General features: G+C 42.2%; 3 protein-coding genes across 8 annotated transcripts in view; 2 read left to right on the forward strand and 1 right to left on the reverse strand.

Moving 5' to 3' along the window:
• LOC131355064 (carnitine O-palmitoyltransferase 1, liver isoform) overlaps window positions 1-7,158 on the forward strand; it is a 16,475-nt gene extending 9,317 nt beyond the window's left edge. For all 4 annotated transcript variants that reach the window (XM_058393278.1, XM_058393286.1, XM_058393292.1 and 1 more), the window contains exons 10-19: window positions 1,363-1,558; window positions 1,977-2,165; window positions 2,303-2,408; window positions 2,492-2,608; window positions 2,700-2,864; window positions 2,981-3,109; window positions 3,479-3,634; window positions 3,745-3,858; window positions 4,946-5,038; window positions 5,126-7,158. In XM_058393278.1, coding sequence (XP_058249261.1) covers window positions 1,363-1,558; window positions 1,977-2,165; window positions 2,303-2,408; window positions 2,492-2,608; window positions 2,700-2,864; window positions 2,981-3,109; window positions 3,479-3,634; window positions 3,745-3,858; window positions 4,946-5,038; window positions 5,126-5,248 — 1,388 coding nt within the window. In that variant the 3' untranslated portion in view covers window positions 5,249-7,158. The remainder of the gene's footprint in view (window positions 1-1,362; window positions 1,559-1,976; window positions 2,166-2,302; window positions 2,409-2,491; window positions 2,609-2,699; window positions 2,865-2,980; window positions 3,110-3,478; window positions 3,635-3,744; window positions 3,859-4,945; window positions 5,039-5,125) is intronic.
• A 1,783-nt stretch (window positions 7,159-8,941) lies between these two features.
• Window positions 8,942-12,866, forward strand: LOC131353185 (troponin T, slow skeletal muscle-like). 3 transcript variants are annotated; one of them, XM_058390013.1, is made up of 8 exons: window positions 8,942-9,432; window positions 10,569-10,590; window positions 10,706-10,985; window positions 11,433-11,510; window positions 11,601-11,923; window positions 12,003-12,093; window positions 12,654-12,694; window positions 12,797-12,866. In XM_058390013.1, the coding sequence occupies exons 3-8, from the start codon at window positions 10,887-10,889 to the stop codon at window positions 12,843-12,845; spliced, it is 681 nt and encodes a 226-aa protein (XP_058245996.1). In that variant the 5' UTR covers window positions 8,942-9,432; window positions 10,569-10,590; window positions 10,706-10,886; the 3' UTR covers window positions 12,846-12,866. The 3 variants fall into 3 exon arrangements, with proteins under 3 accessions (XP_058245996.1, XP_058245987.1, XP_058245979.1); XM_058390004.1 differs by lacking the exon at window positions 8,942-9,432 and having other exon boundaries at window positions 9,684-10,766; window positions 10,869-10,985; window positions 11,601-11,714; window positions 11,811-11,923; XM_058389996.1 differs by lacking the exon at window positions 8,942-9,432 and having other exon boundaries at window positions 9,684-10,766; window positions 10,869-10,985.
• A 148-nt stretch (window positions 12,867-13,014) lies between these two features.
• On the reverse strand, window positions 13,015-17,897 carry dnaaf3 (dynein axonemal assembly factor 3). The gene is made up of 12 exons (XM_058389958.1): window positions 17,700-17,897; window positions 16,837-16,943; window positions 16,637-16,752; window positions 16,169-16,262; window positions 15,837-16,009; window positions 15,580-15,756; window positions 15,376-15,498; window positions 15,156-15,278; window positions 14,777-15,005; window positions 14,565-14,679; window positions 13,261-13,335; window positions 13,015-13,153 (listed from the first exon to the last, which is right to left on the reverse strand). The coding sequence occupies exons 2-12, from the start codon at window positions 16,916-16,918 to the stop codon at window positions 13,015-13,017; spliced, it is 1,446 nt and encodes a 481-aa protein (XP_058245941.1). The 5' UTR covers window positions 16,919-16,943; window positions 17,700-17,897.
• Window positions 17,898-18,256: the final 359 nt, after the last annotated feature.

Below are 18,256 nucleotides of genomic sequence, written 5' to 3' on the forward strand. Positions count from 1 at the left end.
GACAGAGAGAGAAAGAGAGTTCACCATATGTAGAACTGTGTTTGTGTGCATGTGTGTGTGCGCGTATGTCTGTGTGAGTGTGTGTGCGCGTATGTGTGCGTGCACGTATGTGTGCGAGCGTGTGTGTGCGAGCGTGTGAGCGCGTATGTGTGCAAGCGTGTGTGTGCGAGCGTGTGTGTGTGCGAGCGTGTGTGCGAGCGTGTGTGCGAGCGTGTGAGCGCGTATGTGTGCGTGCGCATGCGTGCACGTGTGTGTGCGAGCGTATGTGTGTGTGTGAGCGCGTATGTGCACGTGCGTGCGCGTATGTGTGTGTGCGCGTATGTATGTGTGCGAGCGTGTGAGCGCGTGTGTGCGCGTATGTATGTGTGTGCATGCGCGCGCGTATGTGTGCGCGCGCGTATGTGTGCGCGAGCGTATGTGTGTGCGCGAGCATGTGAGCGCGTGCGTATGTATGTGTGTGCATGCGCGTGTGTGCATGCGCGTGTGTGCGCGTATGTGTGTGTGCTCGTGTGTGTGTGCATGCGTGTGTGTGCGTGCGTGTGTGAGCGCATATGTGTGCGTGTGTGGCGCATGCCTGACTTTCTGATTGATTTGTGTGCCTTGTCTGCTGAATCCTGACAGCCTCTTGTCTTTCTCTGTTCATACATTTTCCCATCATTTTTTGGCACTTCTGTTGATTTTATTCTTTATTGCATGCGTTGTTTTTCTCTCCATCTTCATCCGTTCATCTTCTCTTTGGACTTTTTTTTTTTTCCACCTTTATCTTGCATTCTCTCCTTCCATTTCTCCCTCTCTCTCTGATCAGTGGTTGTTGAGGTCCACTATTCCTTGCTGTTCCTATCAATATGAGAGGATGTTTGACACTTGTCGCATTCCTGGAATTGTGACAGGTATACACACACACACACACACACACACACACAATTTGTAATTACTAACTGGAGAATGATGTATGGAAAAACCACAGAACAGACTGGGAGCATCTTATACCCATCACCCACTCGATCACTCTACATGGAAAAATATGAGCTTTACTCTCAAGCTCTCCGCCCACAGCGTCCACCCTTCACCAGCTTCTCTCTTTTTTGCATTATCTCTTCTATACTGTCTAATAAAGAGGATCTTGTCACTTTCTGAGACTTCTGTGTAGGAATGTTAGAATTTGACTGGCACTGGAGACTCATTCCAGTCCATCCCAGTGCTGAGAAAAAGAGAAATTGCTGTACAAATTTTTATTATTAGCATTATCTAGTCAGTAATGTTAGGCTTCAACTAAAGTAGTAAAATGTTTTTATATATGTGAAAGGCTGTTCTGTACATGAACATGACGAGCTGAAATGTCCTCCTACTCTCCTGCTGTAGACACTGTGGTGCACTGGAACGATAGTGAGCACGTGGCCGTGTACCACAGGGGCCGATTTTTTCGTCTGTGGCTCTACCAGGCAGGCAGGATGCTCAAGCCACGTGAGATCGAACAGCAGATCCAACGTATCCTGGATGACAAGTCTGCTCCAGCACCGGGCGAGGAGAAACTGGCAGCTTTAACTGCAGGGGAAAGGTACACACACACACACCTAGTATTCTCATATTGAATGATTTTCACACCTACACAGACACAGAGGCCACGCCTCTTTCACGGAGACTGACGGGCACAGAGGCCACGCCTCTTTCACGGAGACTGACGGGCACAGAGGCCACGCCTCTTTCACGGAGACTGACGGGCACAGAGGCCACGCCTCTTTCACAGAGACTGACGGGCACAGAGGCCACGCCTCTTTCACGGAGACTGACGGGCACAGAGGCCACGCCTCTTTCACGGAGACTGACGGGCACAGAGGCCACGCCTCTTTCACAGAGACTGACAGGCACAGGGGCCACACCTCTTTCAATCAGACTGACAGGCACAGAGGCCACGCCTCTCTCACTGAGACTAATACCTTTGTGCACTTACACTTGCCATTGAATCCACTTCCTAGAATTCCATGGGCTGAAGCCAGGAAGAAGTTCTTCAGCTCTGGCGTCAACAAGAGATCTCTGGACTGCATTGAGAAAGCTGCGTTCTTCGTCACTCTGGAAGAAGAGGAGCAAGGCATGATGGGAGACGACCCTGACGCTAGTATGGACCGTTATGCCAAGTCTCTCCTTCATGGAAAATGTTACGACAGGCGAGTGAAGACATGAAGATTTGAAGACATACCAAATTAATTAAAATATTTTTGTATATTATTGAGGATTCATGGTTCAGTTTTAATTTGTCAGTCTCATCTGCAGCACTAACATGCCGTGTGTGTGTGTTCCTCAGGTGGTTTGATAAGTCGTTCACCGTCGTGATGTATAAGAACGGGAAGAACGGCCTGAACGCTGAGCACTCCTGGGCAGACGCTCCAATCGTCTCCCACATGTGGGAGGTGAGATTTAGGAAACAAACAAATACAGGGTTGAATGGAGGCTTAAATGGAGAGAACTCAGAATCTCTCTCTCTCTCTCTCAGTATGTCCTGACCATGGACAGTTTTCAGTTGGGGTATAATCAAGAGGGACATTGCAAAGGTGACTGTAATCCGTCTCTGCCCCCCCCACAGCGATTGTCCTGGGACATTCCTTCAGAGGTACACATTTACTCCTTTCTACAAATCACATTCTGTTCTTTTCATTCAATTTCCAAGTCTTTTAATTCCTTTGCTTTTATTCCTCTCTCAGTGTCAGGAGCGTATCTCTCAGTCTCTCTCGGTAGCGCAGGCGCTGGCCGATGACGTCAACTTTCACGTTTTCGCCTTTCGTGATTTCGGAAAAGGCAGTATCAAAAAGATCCGCATGAGCCCCGACGCCTTCATCCAGTTAGCTCTTCAGCTGGCCTACTACAGGGTGAGTCTTTAGGTTTAATACATTTCCCATCATGCCCTGCTTCAGCTCAACACACAGCCACACAATATCAGTCTAACACATGGTAAGAATTACAACTCTCTCTCTCTGATGCTCAGGACAGAGGGATGTTCTGTCTGACGTACGAGGCGTCGATGACACGTCTGTTCCGTGAGGGCCGAACTGAAACCGTGCGCTCGTGTACCAGTGAGAGCTGTGCCTTTGTCAAAGCCTTTCAAAATGGAGAGGTAAACACATACTTCTGAGACAATTTTTAGCCATCTGTCTCACACATCTCATGGAAAGGTTTCACTTCTATTTTAATCCATCAGTGTTGGAGGAAAACAAAAAAAACCAACATGAATACATGCGAGTTTCTCCTTGTCTCTGACTCCTTCACGCCCTTTCTCCCCTGTACTGTGTGTGTGTGTGTTTTTGTATTTGTGTCTGCTGGTGGTTTTTTTTTTCCACTCTTGTCCATTTGTCTCTCTGTTTGTTTGTCTTATCTCTCTCTCTATCTCTATCTCTATTTTCACCTCATTTCATTCTCTGTCTGTTATGATTCTCTCTGTTCAGTTTAAAGTATTAAACGAATAAATCTACCTTTCCCTGTGCAGCCGGTGGATGTGTGCAGGCGTCTTTTACGCACGGCGGCTGAGAAGCATCAGATGCTCTACCGGCTGGCCATGACAGGAGCTGGAATAGATCGACACCTCTTCTGCCTCTACGTCGTCTCAAAATACCTGGGTGTCGAGTCGCCCTTCCTGAAAGAGGTGTGTGTGTGGAAATAAGATGCCTTATGTAGTGAGGGAATGTGTATGGATCTGTAAATAGATTTAAATCTCAAATCTATGATAAATTCCATGTGTGTGTTTCGGGTTAGGTGTTGTCTGAGCCGTGGCGTCTCTCCACCAGTCAGACTCCCTTCCAGCAGGTGGAGCTGTTTGACCTCGTGAATCACCCCGACTACATCACCTGTGGAGGAGGATTTGGACCTGTAAGTCTTTTTTATTAGAGATTGTGTTTTTCATATCCGCAAACACAGTGCCCTTACTCTATAGCAATGCATCGGCGCTTTAGTCATTCAGTGTGTTCGGTTCTCTCGCCTGTACATTCTGCTTAAACAGATCAGTTTTCAAAACTCTCATACCACTGTCATGGTCATCATCATCTTATAGATAGCTAAGCCAAGTTTCTGGATCCAATGTTTATGCTACTTGTAAACTAGACTAAATTAGTTATCTAGCCAAATGATTGGTCATTTATTTAGAAAAATAAAAAAAATTTATACTTTTTAACCACAAAAGCTTGTCTAACACTAGCTCTGGGATGTGCGTCCATGATGATACGTACTACGTAATCACATCAGAGGGTCACGTGTGAAGTAGGTGAAGCTACAGGCCCATTGTTTACTAGTGTGGAGAAGGAGGACCACTCCGAAGTTGTTGTGTGGAACATCACAAAGTTATATGTATCTTTTTGTTAGTAAAGAGCGTTGGACTTATTTGCACTTCCTTGGTCTTTGCACGTTTGCTTTGTAAACACTGGGTCTGTAGCTCCGCCTACATCACGTGTGACCTTTCAATGTGATTACCTAGAATGTAGTGTTGTGGACGTGCATCCCAGAGCTAGTGCTAGACGAGCCTTTGCGGTTAAAAAGCATATAATTTTTTATTTTGCTAAGAAAATGTTAGATGGCTTGTCTAGATAAGAGTCTTCTTCCTGGCCTGGGATGGTTTAGAGCTCTTTGAAGCTGCATTTTGGAAGCTCAAACTCTCGGGCACCACTGAAGTCCACTATATGGAGAAAAATCCTGAAATGTTTTCCCTCAATAAACATAATTTCTTTCCGACTGAAGAAAGACAGACATGAAAATCTTGGATGACAAGGAGGTGAGGAAATTATCTGTAGATTTATGTTCTGGAAGTGAACTTCTCCTTTAATGTCCTTCAGAATTAGTATCTCAGTGGATGTTGGGCTACTGATCAGAAGGTCAGTTGAGAAGCAGTGAAGAATCTGTATCTACAGGACGTCTACAACTGTATCTGCTCTTTAAAACAAGACGGCTTCATATCAAATTTCAGGTCGCGGACGACGGATACGGCGTGTCTTACAGCATCATTGGAGAGAAGATCATCAGCTTCCACATCTCCAGCAAGCGCTCGTGTCCTCAGACCGTGAGTTGTGGTTCGCCAGCGCTACTTGTTCTTTTAAAAGTCAGAAAGTGTAAAAAAAAAAAATTTTTTTTTTCTCCTTTTTCTTAGGACTGCCATAAGTTCGGGGTGCAGCTCAGAAAAGCGCTGTGCGATCTCTTGAAGCTGATGACGGACGATAAGCAAGAGGTGCCACAGAGCGAGCAGAACCACACCGCAAAGAAAGAGCTGTAGAGAGGAGAGGGGGGTTCATTCAGAACAGGAAGAATTTTTGTTTTGTTTTTGACAAATTTGTTTGTTATTTTTCCCCCTATTGAATGTGTGTGTGTGTGTGTGTGTGTGTAAGTATGTGGTGTGTGGTAGAATGATGCAAGGGACCAGAGGCAGGATAGAATTACAGATGCATTAAGAGATGACTTTTTAGACGAGGAGGAGAAGGAGGAGGATAAAGAAGTGATGCGGTGATGCGGTCCTGTCTTAAATGCCTTAAGTGTTCAGCAGGTAGGGATTTACTAGCTGCAGCTAGGGTCCAACGTTCTCCAGTCCAGTTCAGCTCAGCATCTTCTTTTTCTTTCTTTTAGCATTAAAGCGAAAAACAACCTATTTGAAAACATCACCAAAAAATAAACAAGTGTGATTGCGAAAACGGACAAGAAGGGCTTAGCTAGCTACTAGTCCTGCATGCAAATTATTAGCTTTGTGCAAAAGCATACAGATAGTGTATCATTTACACCGCTACCGTTATGCTTCATTTCACTGCATTCATTTCTGCTTTCTGCATCTTTTAAGCTTCCTGTGTAAAAATATCAGTGCTGCTCAAACGATAATGTCCGTGAGGTCCAGCTAATACTAAAGCCTAGCGAACGCTGATCGAAAGCCCAACCTAAATCGGACCTACATCAGATTTCGACTTCAAGGAGTGACGGCGCCGCATCGCCGGGGCTCACATGACCGCGACAAGGACGATTATTAAGAACACAAAAGAAATGTTTTTTGTTTGTTTGTATGTTTGTTTTTTCAGGTCATGAACAATTCAAACCTCACTCACACACTGGAATGTACAATTCTACATCTATGTAAATCTTGAAACGGATTCTCTACATAGGGTTCAACGTTAACACGGTGCAATCGGTGAGCGAACTAGTTTACAGGTCGTTTAGGATACACTTAGATATTAGACCTCACCTTTCGGGTGCGATGAACACGTCGCTCCGAACCATTTTTTTTACTTGAATGCTGACGTCTTTTTTCCCTCACACTTTTTCCACACGTTTTCTTTGCTGATGATGATAATGATACTGGGCCACACGATGATTCGGTATGAACAAAACCGTGCAGCTGCTCAACTCGAATCTTTATAGACAAATGCATGACATGACGGCTATTTATCATAAAAGAGTCACGGATAGATCACGCCTGAAGGGAACGCGGTCGCACAATCCGAACCGTTCGGTTGTCTCAGTGACGGCGTGGTTTGTTTTGTTTTTTTGTTTTTTGTTTTTTAATAAATGGCTTGAATGAAGATTTCTAATTTCAGGATCTAAGAAAGCTCAGACTGAAGGTCAGGAATCTGCAGAGTTTTTTAAACCAAGCAGCACTTTTGATTGCCAGTGAGACTGTTTATTTTCTTCACATAGGATCCTACAATGGGGATTTATTATTATTATTTTCATTATTATTATTATGACTACACTAAAAGTTTTTTCCACTTAATACTTTTACCTTTCTCATCTTATGAACTTAACAACCACTGACTTGACTCGTTGCTGTTCTTGTTGTTATGTGTGATGTTTATTCGATGATGTCCAAACTAACACCTAAAAACAATATGAATATCTGTAATGTATCTAGCTCACTCCTGGACACTCTCTATTTAGAATGAGCTTTTCTTCTTCTTCTTCTTCTTCTTCTTCTTCTTCTTTTTTTAAAACCCAAGCACTTATCCCTTTTTCTCGGGCCAGTAGTTTGCGCCCCGTCTTTTTGTCTCCTATCGCTTTCGTGTTTTCTGCAGTAGCGTGCAAGTCTTTCTCGCTCTCTTTGGCCTCACTATAGCAAGTGTCTGTATTTTATACGTCTTTATTGGAAAAAAAAGTGAAACCTCCTGAAATCTTTTTTTTTTTTAATAAAAAGAGATCGAAGCACACAAGATTGTCTGTGTTTGATTTACAAAAGGAAGGAATTACAGAATAAAACGGATGTGAGCCAAACCTTCTCGTCCAGCATCAGTGTCTGACCTCACTAATGCGCTTCTAGAGGAATGGTCAAAAATTCCCATAAACCTTGTGGAAAGCCTTCCCAGAAGAGTTGAAGCTGTTATAGCTGTAAAGGGCGGAACAACTCCATATTACATTCATGTGTATGTAAAGGCACACGTCCCAGTTTTGTCCTGACTCGCAGTCTCCGCTCTAATTCATCCCAAAGGTGTTCTATCTGGTTGAGGTCAGGACTCTGTGCTTGGAATGACCATGTTAATGGCCGTCATAGGACATGTCCCAATTCCAAAGAACTCTGCATACACTTTGTCACTTGGGTACAGTCCGTATGTTGGTCCTCTTCCTTATTGGGCAGTGGTTAAGGCTCTGAGATACTGATCAGAAGGTCAGGGATACAGGAAGTACAGACTCTCTGTGCTGTTTAACATGATCACGTAGTTAAAAATGGCGTCACTGGCTGATCCAAACATGGATTGATGTTGTTTCGACCTGGTAATCGCTCTCGGTGTCTGATCTGTGTTCATGCTGCCACATTGAGGTCAAGGAGAAATGTTAATTCAGGTGGATTAGAAATCTAATCCAGCTTTGTAACTCTTGATATCTATGCTCATGACCAAACAGCGTGTCCAGGTTTTGTCCGTGTCAGTCTCAATTAAAATCTGCCTTGTGTTTTTCCTCCTGCTATTAAAACACCACCACAGATATTTAGTCACTAATGCAAGCCCAACATGGACTGTTATTTATCACAGGAGTTCTGAAATGCAGGAATTAAACTCATCAAAAAATTAGCAAGAAAAGTTGAAGTGTAAAATTTCTGACACTGGAGACTCCTTTCCAAAATAGATTTTATATATATGTTTTTTTCTTCTAGGTTCATGTATTGGTGAGATGAACAGTTTTGTTTCATTTTTTGACAATATTTCTCCTAAATTCAAAATATAACTATTGTTATTTAGAGTGTATGTTTAAAGGAAATGACAACACATCAAAAATAACCCAGGATCATGCAGTATTTGCAGAGCTTTAATAACTCAAATAAAACAAAATGCAAATAATTTGTAAACAAATTGTGTTAATGCTTTGGCTAAATAACATTAAGAAATCAGTATTTGGTGGAATAACCCTGATTTGCATGTGTTTTGGCTCCATGATCTCCACCAGTTTCTCATATTGCTGTTGGGGAACTTTATACCACTCTTTTTGCAAAAAAGCAAACAGCTTGATGGTTCGTGACCATCCATCTTCCTCTTGATGACATTCCAGAGGTTTTCAATAGGGTTCACATCTGGAGATTGGACAGTGGTCTCTTATTTTTTTTTCCAGCGCTATATATATATATATATATATATATATATATATATATATATAAACCTTCAGGCCAATCAGAGTCGAGAACTGTCATCATCATAACTAACATCGTTTTTTGTTTTTGCTTTATTTTTAATATGCATGTATTTATGCAAATAAATGTATAATTACAGTTGAATAAAATATTTCATGTTAGTGCATATATATATATATATATATATATATATATATATATATATATATATATATATATATATATATATGAAATAATATCATGAAATATGTCAGAAATTTAAAAAAAATAATAATAAAATAAAAAAAGAATTAAAAGAAATGCAGACTAAAATGAAGATTCTGACATTTTCTATTCACATATTTATTTCTAACCAAACCTGCTTATTTTCTGTGTGGCTGAATTCATGTTTTTTTCTGAGTATATTTTTGGATCTGTCCTGAATTCTGCCCTGGATTTAGTTGTTAGCACTTTATTAGCAGCAAATATGTGTGGATTAAGCCTTCACAGTGCCGCGATCCCACATTTTGTCTTCACCTGTCGTGGATAAGAACCTGACTTGTGTGTGTGTGTGTGTGTGTGTGTGTGAGACATGTAATAAATCTCTCTGTCCATCTGTCGTCCGGTACGTTTTTCCACCATGTGCGATGCCGAGCAAGAGCTGGAGTGAGTTCCTTTTCTTAAAAATAAAGCATTCATATCCTTAAAAGAGAAAAAATACTTTGACTAACTCTGACTTTTCCTTATGTGTTTCAGGGAGCATGTGGAAGGTGAGATTGTGTCGTAGGTGTTTTATGGTCAGAGCTGAAGTGCAGACTGAAAGTCTTTTTTACTGCTGTTTTGACATGTAGAGGAGGAGGATGGACACGCAGAGCGAGATGGAGGTGAGTAAGTGTGTGTGTGTGTGTGGATGAAATAATGAACCTAGTGTAGTGTATGAGTGTGTTAGATCAGCTTATCCTTCACACTGCTATAGAAACCTTTTCTTTACAGCTCAACACATGCTGAATTAACAATCATTAATGTTATTATTATAAATCTGATCTGAAAAGAATCAGACTAGAGATTATGTCTCATGCTCGTAGATCCAGTTGTGTATATAATGAACTGTCGGTCTGCAGCATATCATATAATATAATATAATGTAACAGGCTGCTGGATCAAGTGCTATTGAATATTGAGGGTGGAGCCAAGTTTTAAATCATTTTAAATACATCATATTACTAGTTTTTTGTATTATATTTGACAGAAACGACAGGAAAGAATGCTTTTTCATTCGTTGGTCTGTATTTTCTATCCCTGATTTTTTTTTCCCTCCTTCATTTAAATATACACAGATCAGCCATAACATTATGACCACCTGCCTAATATTGTGTTGGTCCTCCTTGTGCTGCCAAAACAGCCCTGACCCGTCTAGGCATGGACTCCACTAGATCCCTGAAAGTGTGTTGTGGTAACTGGCAACAATATTACAGGATAGTTTTGATAGATACTGACCACTGCAGACCAGGAACACCACCACAAGTTTTGGAGATGCTCTGATCCAGCGGTCTATCCATCACAATTTATCCCTTGGTCAAACTCAAAGCTCAAATCCTTACACTTGTCCATTTTTCCTGCTTCTAACACATCAACTTTGAGGACAAAATGTTCACTTGCTGCCTAATATATCCCACCCACTAACAGGTGCCATGATGAGGAGATCATCAGTCTTATTCACTTCACCAGTTATGTTAGTGGTCATAATGTTATGGCTGATCTGTGTATTATATAGTGCTTGTGTTTAAACTGAGCAAGCTTGAAGGGATTGGCTACACCCAAAGTCATCAAGAAACCTAGATTATTGACCATCCTGCTGCGTAAACCTGACTCGCGTTATATAAATCTAATGATTCACATACAAATAGCTCATGAAAACAATCAGTTTAACCCAAATCACAAAATATTTACTGGTTGCTATGGAAACCTCAGTGCTGTTTGTTTCCCCCCCATGTTTTCTCCTGGTTGTTGTTTTTTTTAGAAGAGGAACGACCCAAACACAAGTACGTCCACAACTCATTCGAGCTATACACACACACACACACACACACACACATCATTTAACGTTTCAATTATGTTGTGTTGCTTTTTTTATGCTGTGTGTGATTACACGTGCAGACTCGTACACTCTCAACACACTGCTCCGAAAATCCCAGAAGGAGAGCGAGTGGACTTCGATGTGAGTTTTTACATCACGTGATTAATCACAGACATGTGAATCTGTCCATACATACAGTGTCAAAGTGTGTGTGTGTGTGTGTATGTGTGTGTGTGTGTGTAGGACATCCACAGGAAGCGGATGGAGAAGGACCTGCTAGAGCTGCAGACGCTGATCGAAGTCCACTTCGTCCAGAGGAAGAGAGAAGAGGAGGAGCTGATCGCATTGAAAGAGAGAATTGTGGGATTTTTCTTGCTGTCTTATTTCCAAAAATATTGGCACCCTTCAGGAGTCTGGGCTAAAGTGATTTTATATAAATGTATAAATTTAAATCTTACATTTCTTCTAGGAAGAGAAAGAAAACCCAACATAAACAACATTTCATTAAATATATCGTTTTTAGATTTTATTTTGTTTTGTTTGGAAATTTGGCAAAAGTATTGACACCCCTATATTTTGAAATACACACAGTCAGCAATTACATTTATTTACTTATTCATTCATTCATTCATTCATTTTTCTTTTTTATTTATTCATTTATTTTTTAATTTTTACTATTTTTTAAATAAAGATGACTGAAATGTCTTGGTGTTCTGAAGTGTGTCTGTGTGTGTGTGTGTGTGTGTGTGTATGTGTGTGTGTCTGTGTGTGTCTGTGTGTGTGTGTGTGTGTCTGTGTATGTGTCAGGAGAACCGCAGGGCTGCGCGGGCCGAGCAGCAGAGGGTTCGAGCGGAGAAAGACAGGGTCAGGCAGATGAAGATTGCGGTGAGACTGAATACCAACACATTTTCCAAACATGAAGAAATGACTGATTTTGGAAAATAGCAAGAATATTAATCGGACCGCTGTGTGCAGGAAGAGCGACAGAGGAAGGAGGAAGAGGAGGCAAAAAGGCGGGCTGACGAGGAGGCAAAGAAGAAGAAGGTCCTGTCCAACATGGGGGCTCATTTCGGAGGATTTCTAGCTAAGGTCTCATATCTAAACTCAGTGAGGTTTCTGTACCTCTCTCTTTACTTATCACTTTATTTCTGCACTAATCCCGGCTCTGTCTGTTTCACGAGGCAGGCGGAGCAGCGGAGACGAGGGAAAAGACAAACAGGGAGAGAGATCAAGAGGAAGACTCTTGCTGAGAGACGCAAACCTCTCGCTATTGACGACCTGAGAGAAGACGGCCTAAGGTTCGGCACAAACACACACATACACTCACACACACACACAAATAAAGACTACATGCTCAATAAGACTCTGTGTGTGTAGAGAGCGGGCTAGAGAGATGTGGGAGTGGATCTACCAGCTCGAGTCTGAGAAGTTTGACCTCATTGAGAAGATGAAGAGACAGAAATACGAAGTGAGAGTTTCAAAAATTATATACATCGATAAGCCATAACATTATGACCACCTGCCTAATATCGTGTTAGTCTCCCTTTTGCTGCCAAAACAGCCCTGGTCCATTGAGGAATGGACTCCACTAGATTCCTGAAGGTGTGCTGTGATATCTGGCACCAATCTTACAGGATAATTTTGATAGATACTGACCACTGCAGACCGGGAACACCCCACAAGAGCTGCAGTTTTGGAGATGCTCTGATCCAGTGGTCTAGCCATCACAATTTGGCCCTTTTGGTCAAACTCCCTCAAATCCTTACGCTTGTCCATTTTTCCTGCTTCTAACACATCAACTTTGCGGACAAAATGTTCACTTGCTGCCTAATATATCCCACCCACTAACAGGTGCCATGATGAGGAGATCATCAGTCTTATTCACGGTACCTGTCAGTGGTCATAATGTTATGCCTGATCAGTGTATATTCACCTACAATATATTCCACTTCCCCTAAATGTGTTCAGTCTTCTCGCAATTGAATCCATTGTCTTTTTTTCTTTCTTTTTGACCCCTTTCTCTCATAGATGGTGGTACTTCTCAATCGCATCTCCCACGCTCAGAAATTGTAAGATAATCTTTCTCAGTGTGTGTGCATGCTAGATTAAAATTCATATAGTTATTATATCAGTTGTTTATTCACGAATCCTTTTTTTTTCTTGCTTGGCAGTAAGAAGGGGACGGGAGGCAAGGGCAAAGTGGGAGGGCGCTGGAAGTGAAGACCCGCCGCCGAACACCATATATAACGCTTGTTGTTTAGAATGCGTAAAATGATTCGAGCTGTTGGTTTAATATAGCAATAAATGTTGATATTACATCCAGCTCAACATTTCTAAGACTGATTATTTTCCCAGCACCTCCTGCAGTGTGTTACTGTGTGGTTTGTAGTTAGTCTTTTTGCAGTGTGAACACAGCATACGCGTCATTGTCCTCTGTGCGAGCCGGTACAAATCCTGCTTCTTTAGCGATTTCGCTGACTCTTGTTGCAAAAGAGGCCTCCTGCTCCTTAGACAAGTCCAACAGGTACCTAACACACACACACACAAAAACGTTTTGTATATACTGCATTGTACTGCACCGTAACTGTGTGTGTGTGTGTGTGTGTGTGTGTGTGTGTGTGTGTGTAAGACTGACCTGGCGAGCTCGACAGTCAGGACGGCGCCAGGTGCAGCTGTCTGCTTCAGGGAGGAGTCCAAGTGGTGCACCATGCTGTACACAATTATTAAAGTCAACACAATACAAGTTACACAATACACGCATTTCTAATGTAATCTACAACAAAATCCATCTATCTATCTATCTATCTATCTATCTATCTATCTATCTATCTATCTATCTATCTATCTATCTATCTATCTGTGCACACTGTATAGACACTGATTGCTCTTGTTCAGGGTTATTTGCTATAAAACCTTGATGGAGTGGGTTCATGACTCCCATCACTGGTTGCCATGGTTTCCCTGTATATGATACAGCACCTACTGTACATGAAGCACAAGCTGGCTACACACACACACACACACCCTGTAGTAGAGAGTAGAGAGCATAAAATGTGTACTATGTATACAAGAGAACAGAAGACACTGATGCAGGTATACTTGTACCACCTAGTGGTAGTCCAGTCAGAGTTGTGTTGAACACACACGCACTGTCCACCTTAATAGGAACAGCTGCTCATTCATGCAGTTATACACTAATCAGGCATAACATTATGACCACTGACAGATCAAGACTGATGATCTCCTCATCATGGCACCTGTTAGTGGGTGGGATATATTAGACAGCAAATTCTGCAGCTCTTGTGGGGTATTCCCGGTCTGCAGTGGTCAATATCTATCAAAAGTGGTCCAAGGAAGGAACAGTGGTGAACCGGCGACAGGGTCATGGGCGGCCAAGGATCACTGATGCACGCGGGTAGCAAAGGCTGGACCATGTGATCCGATCCAACAGACGAGCTACTGTTGCTGAAGACGTTAATGCTGGTTCTGATAGAAAGGTGTCAGAATACACAGTGCAGGACAGGTCAGGGCAGCAAAAGGGAGACCAACACAATATTAGGTAGGTGGTCATAATGTTATGCCTGATTGGTGTATAATCATTCAGTCATGTGGCAGCATCACCGAGTCTTACAATCCTAATGCCAGGGGGTGAATATTCATGCCAATAACTGTGTGTATAGTGTGTGTGTATATATATACATATGGTGAAATGCACTGAAATAGAATTTTGGTGTCGTTTGGCTTTAGTCACAACACTTTGTTCCACTCCATTCTTGTTTTGGCTAGCCCCGCCCACTTTCCCATGGTGACACGTCACACCTGGTTAATACGAACATTCTAACATCTTGACCTGTTTCTTTAGGAATCGTTTTCCGACTTCTTCATCCTGAAATATACATGAGGAGATACTGATGCATCCTCGCATTGTAAGTGTGATACCTGGCTGAACAGTAGATGGCGTTGAACAGGCGGCAGAATCTGCTTTTCATGGGCAGCTTGGGCAGAGAGTCCAGAGACAGGAACGACACGCTTACCCCGGGTAGATTCATCAGCTCTACATATACACACACACACACACACACACATAATTTCCCAGAACAGCACACTGTTGAAACTAAAAAATATAAAATATTTTATACAAAATCTGTTACCTATTTGATGCTTCTGCTTCTCTTCTGCGTGTTGTTTGTTGTCAAGCTTAACAGTTTCCTCCTGATCCACGGTACAGACCCGCTCCTCTTCTAACTGACATGACAGATGTGTTTCTGCCGTGTGATCGAACGAGTCCTTGGTGAGCTCAGAGACGTGGGTGTGTCCTCCTCTAGTGGACAGGGACTTAAAAAGCGTCTCCACGTTTGCTACAGAGATGTCCTGAGCAGTCTGAGAGTAAGACACGTAATGGACAATAAAGAAAATGGAATCATTTCAGTGTTGCTGTAGTAGCTTTGTATTTAAATGTACATCAGTTTCCACTACAGTTCTTGCAGATGCTTTAAACAGCACATAAAACTTCTATTGTTTTTTTTGTACCTTTACATGCTGGTTGTTTTGTGTCTTCAGGAGTTCTTTGTAGTCTGTTTCAATGCCGAAGGACAGATACGGACTTGAGACGATGTCTCCCCAGTAGCCTCGCACTCCCACCTTGTCTCCTCTCTAACCCACACACACACAATGATAAGGTTTGCACTACATAGGATCCAGTAGGCTTGAGGTGAGAGGGATGAGCCTGAGAATCACAGAGGAAACTCACCCGACTGAACACGCGTGTGGATAGCAGGCTCTGATTAGCAATGCAGTAAAGTCCCTCTCTCATCTCAAAGGCCACACCGCTTTCCCTCCATCTGATGTACTCCTGTTTGTGTATCACGCCGCACTGGAAAGGAGAAACCCTTGAGCTTTGCCATTATAGAACATTGATCATCTCTGAACCAATCAGAATTGAGAGTTTACTCACCCCTTTGTCATGTAGTTTCATGGTGAGATCCCAGTCAAAGCAGCCCCTGCGGGCATCGTAGCGCGTCCCCAGGTGCTGTCTGACACGAGCGTCCCACGCCTTACACATACCGAGCGGTGGGGAGGGGGGGCGCTGCCACTGCTTAAAGATCCGAGCCAGTTCGTCTCGCTCTTTAAACTGCACACGGGATTACATGTTCCTCATAGGCTCCACTATACTGTTATACATTATTATGATGTTCACAAACACACACACACCTTGAGAAAGCTTGTGTCCAGGCAGGGGTGTATGTGTGTGTCTGTGTCTGTGTCTGCGTCCATTGTGTCGGTGACTGCGAGAAACAGTCGAGCTGCCATGTGCTTGAGCTTGTCGTCGGTCTGAGAGCGGATCTCGCTGTTCCCGAACAGCTCGAGGAAGACATCTGTTTTCTCTGAAAGTATAGACGAACAGAAGACAAGCCTAATAATGTATTGCAAATAAATAAATAAATAAATAAATAAATGTTTCCCGAATGCCGAATCCGACACCAGGCTCAGCAGTACTTTGTATATTATAGATATGAAGGAGGTGAAGGACCCTTCACACCCACCCTGCATGCCCATGCTCTCCGGACTGCTCAGAGATACGTAAAGGAGGAGCAGTTGTCTCGCAACCACTTCCATACTGTTCTCCATCACCCAAACCTGCAAAGGCATTTTAGTCAACAAGTGACACAATCTGAGGTAACTGCACTGAACTGTGTGACCAAATGCATCAGGGTGTGTTGTTAGCTCAGAAACAATGTACTTTGTGCCTTCATGTCACATAACATCAGGCTGCGCTTTCCGCACATATACATTCGAACTCGTATCAACTTGTTTGACTGCATTAAGTGTCAGTTTCTGCCCGGCTTGCGTGTCACTCTGAATAATGTGTACATCAGTGCGTTCACTCCTAATGTAGTGAAGCCTGTTCTTACAGGTTCGGTGTGCCACTTAAAAATGTGAGTGCACGAAAATGTACTGGAACATTTTATGACTATGCTATTACATGGAGGTTGAGCATTTCAGGGACGCACATGGAGTGTATCGGTGTCCTTGAGGCCTGAGATGGTCTTTAGGATGTGTCTCGGGTCGCTGCTGCCCACCAGCAACACGTTCAGCTCACCCTGTGGCCTCGGCGTTTGGCTTCTCCCTAGATAAAGCACAAACTTATGAGATCTTCATACAAAGGCACAAAGTTAAAAATGCTCATCATTTTAATTTCGCTTAATCTCACTGGTCTCAAGAAGATCTCTCGCTGGTCCGAAACCCCACCAGGTGATGCACCCGGCACCTTCAAGAGTCCTCCCGCTGCTCATTTTCTCCTCTAACACACACCTGGAGCTGAGCCAAAAGACCCAAGGCTTTAAAGCATGCTTTTCCCAGGCTTAGAAAGACACTTACTCTAGGCACAAGGCTAGCTATTTACAAATAGACCAAAGACATGATTATTTTGTTAACTGTTAATCACAGTTATATTGTGCTGTGGTTGTGAATAATATTCAAATCACATGTTGTTATTCGTTAAGGAGATGTTTCACATTTATGGAAGGAGTCTCCAGTGTCAGGGGGCTGGTGAGAGACCTAATGTGACCTAATGGCCTAAAGTGGAACTTGTTTCATAAAACCTATAAATGGATATACCTTCATTCCCTTAATTAGTAAATTAATAATATTAAAAAAAAATTGAGATATTTCGGTTCAATCACACTACTCGGTTGTTGATTATATTTCTATAACAGCACACCTTCAAGTGTTTTATTCCTTATATATTTAATACATTTAGGTAAAATACTTTTATAGTCATATAATTCCTGAGCAAAATAGAAATGTCTTCTTTAAACGACTATAAATATTAAAAGAGTTTCAGATTAAACGCGATTAAATAAAGGTTGCACTTGAATGCAGCATGATTACAATCACAAACTGCTAACTATTGGAGTTTATTTATGTTTAATTAATTAAGAAATCCTCCCAAATGTGCATGATTTGTTAACCAGACGCGTTCAATATCGCGTTTTCCCCATTTTCCTCCATTTTGTTAAAGAAATAAATACAACAACATTAAAAAAAATACGTAATAAGCTCCGTATATCTTACCTTCACTGTCTACTTCACTGGCGTTTGTAACGGTTGCTAGGTAACAAGGCGCTGGAAGAGAGAGAGAGAGGAGGGGTGTTTTTTTGCTACAGGATGAGACTGGAGCGATTTATTTACCTTAATAAATATATCTCACATATGAAACATACATTCTAGGCAGGATACAAATTATTGGTGCGAAACGCTGTAGAAACAAGATGTTATAAGATATAATTCGCGCTTTATTCTTATACACACCCCTACGACGGATCATACCATTTCCTCCTCGCGCGTAACACCTCGAAGAGAAAAGTAAAACTCACTAAAACTTTTTTTTTTTTTTTCATTTGTAATTTTTGTTTAAATGGAAATTTGGTGGAACTTACTTTAACAGCACGTGTTTTATTCCTCTTATATTACAGTAACGGGTTCTTTGCGTAATATCATGCAAATGTGCTGCTTTTTGGAAATAACAAAACGTTTACCAATCACAGCTAAGACCGCTGAGCTCGCAGCCAATCACAGTGCGTCAGTTTAATGAGGGCGATGGTCTGGGGAAACGCCCAAGCAAACATTCC

Source organism: Hemibagrus wyckioides, linkage group LG01 (genome assembly GCF_019097595.1).
Source record: "Hemibagrus wyckioides isolate EC202008001 linkage group LG01, SWU_Hwy_1.0, whole genome shotgun sequence".
Classification (NCBI taxonomy): Eukaryota; Metazoa; Chordata; class Actinopteri; order Siluriformes; family Bagridae; genus Hemibagrus; species Hemibagrus wyckioides.

Coding starts and splice junctions, on each gene's coding strand:
- LOC131353185 (XM_058389996.1), top strand. CDS start 10,662: ATGTTGTGTTGCTTTTTTTATGCTGTGTGTGATTACACGTGCAGACTC. Junction 11,511..11,600: donor TCAGGCAGATGAAGATTGCG/GTGAGACTGAAT, acceptor CGCTGTGTGCAG/GAAGAGCGACAGAGGAAGGA. Junction 12,094..12,653: donor TGAAGAGACAGAAATACGAA/GTGAGAGTTTCA, acceptor TTTCTCTCATAG/ATGGTGGTACTTCTCAATCG.
- dnaaf3 (XM_058389958.1), bottom strand. CDS start 16,918: ATGAGCAGCGGGAGGACTCTTGAAGGTGCCGGGTGCATCACCTGGTGG. Junction 14,680..14,776: donor GAAGCAGAAGCATCAAATAG/GTAACAGATTTT, acceptor GTGTATATGTAG/AGCTGATGAATCTACCCGGG. Junction 13,336..14,564: donor GCCATCTACTGTTCAGCCAG/GTATCACACTTA, acceptor AATTGTGTACAG/CATGGTGCACCACTTGGACT.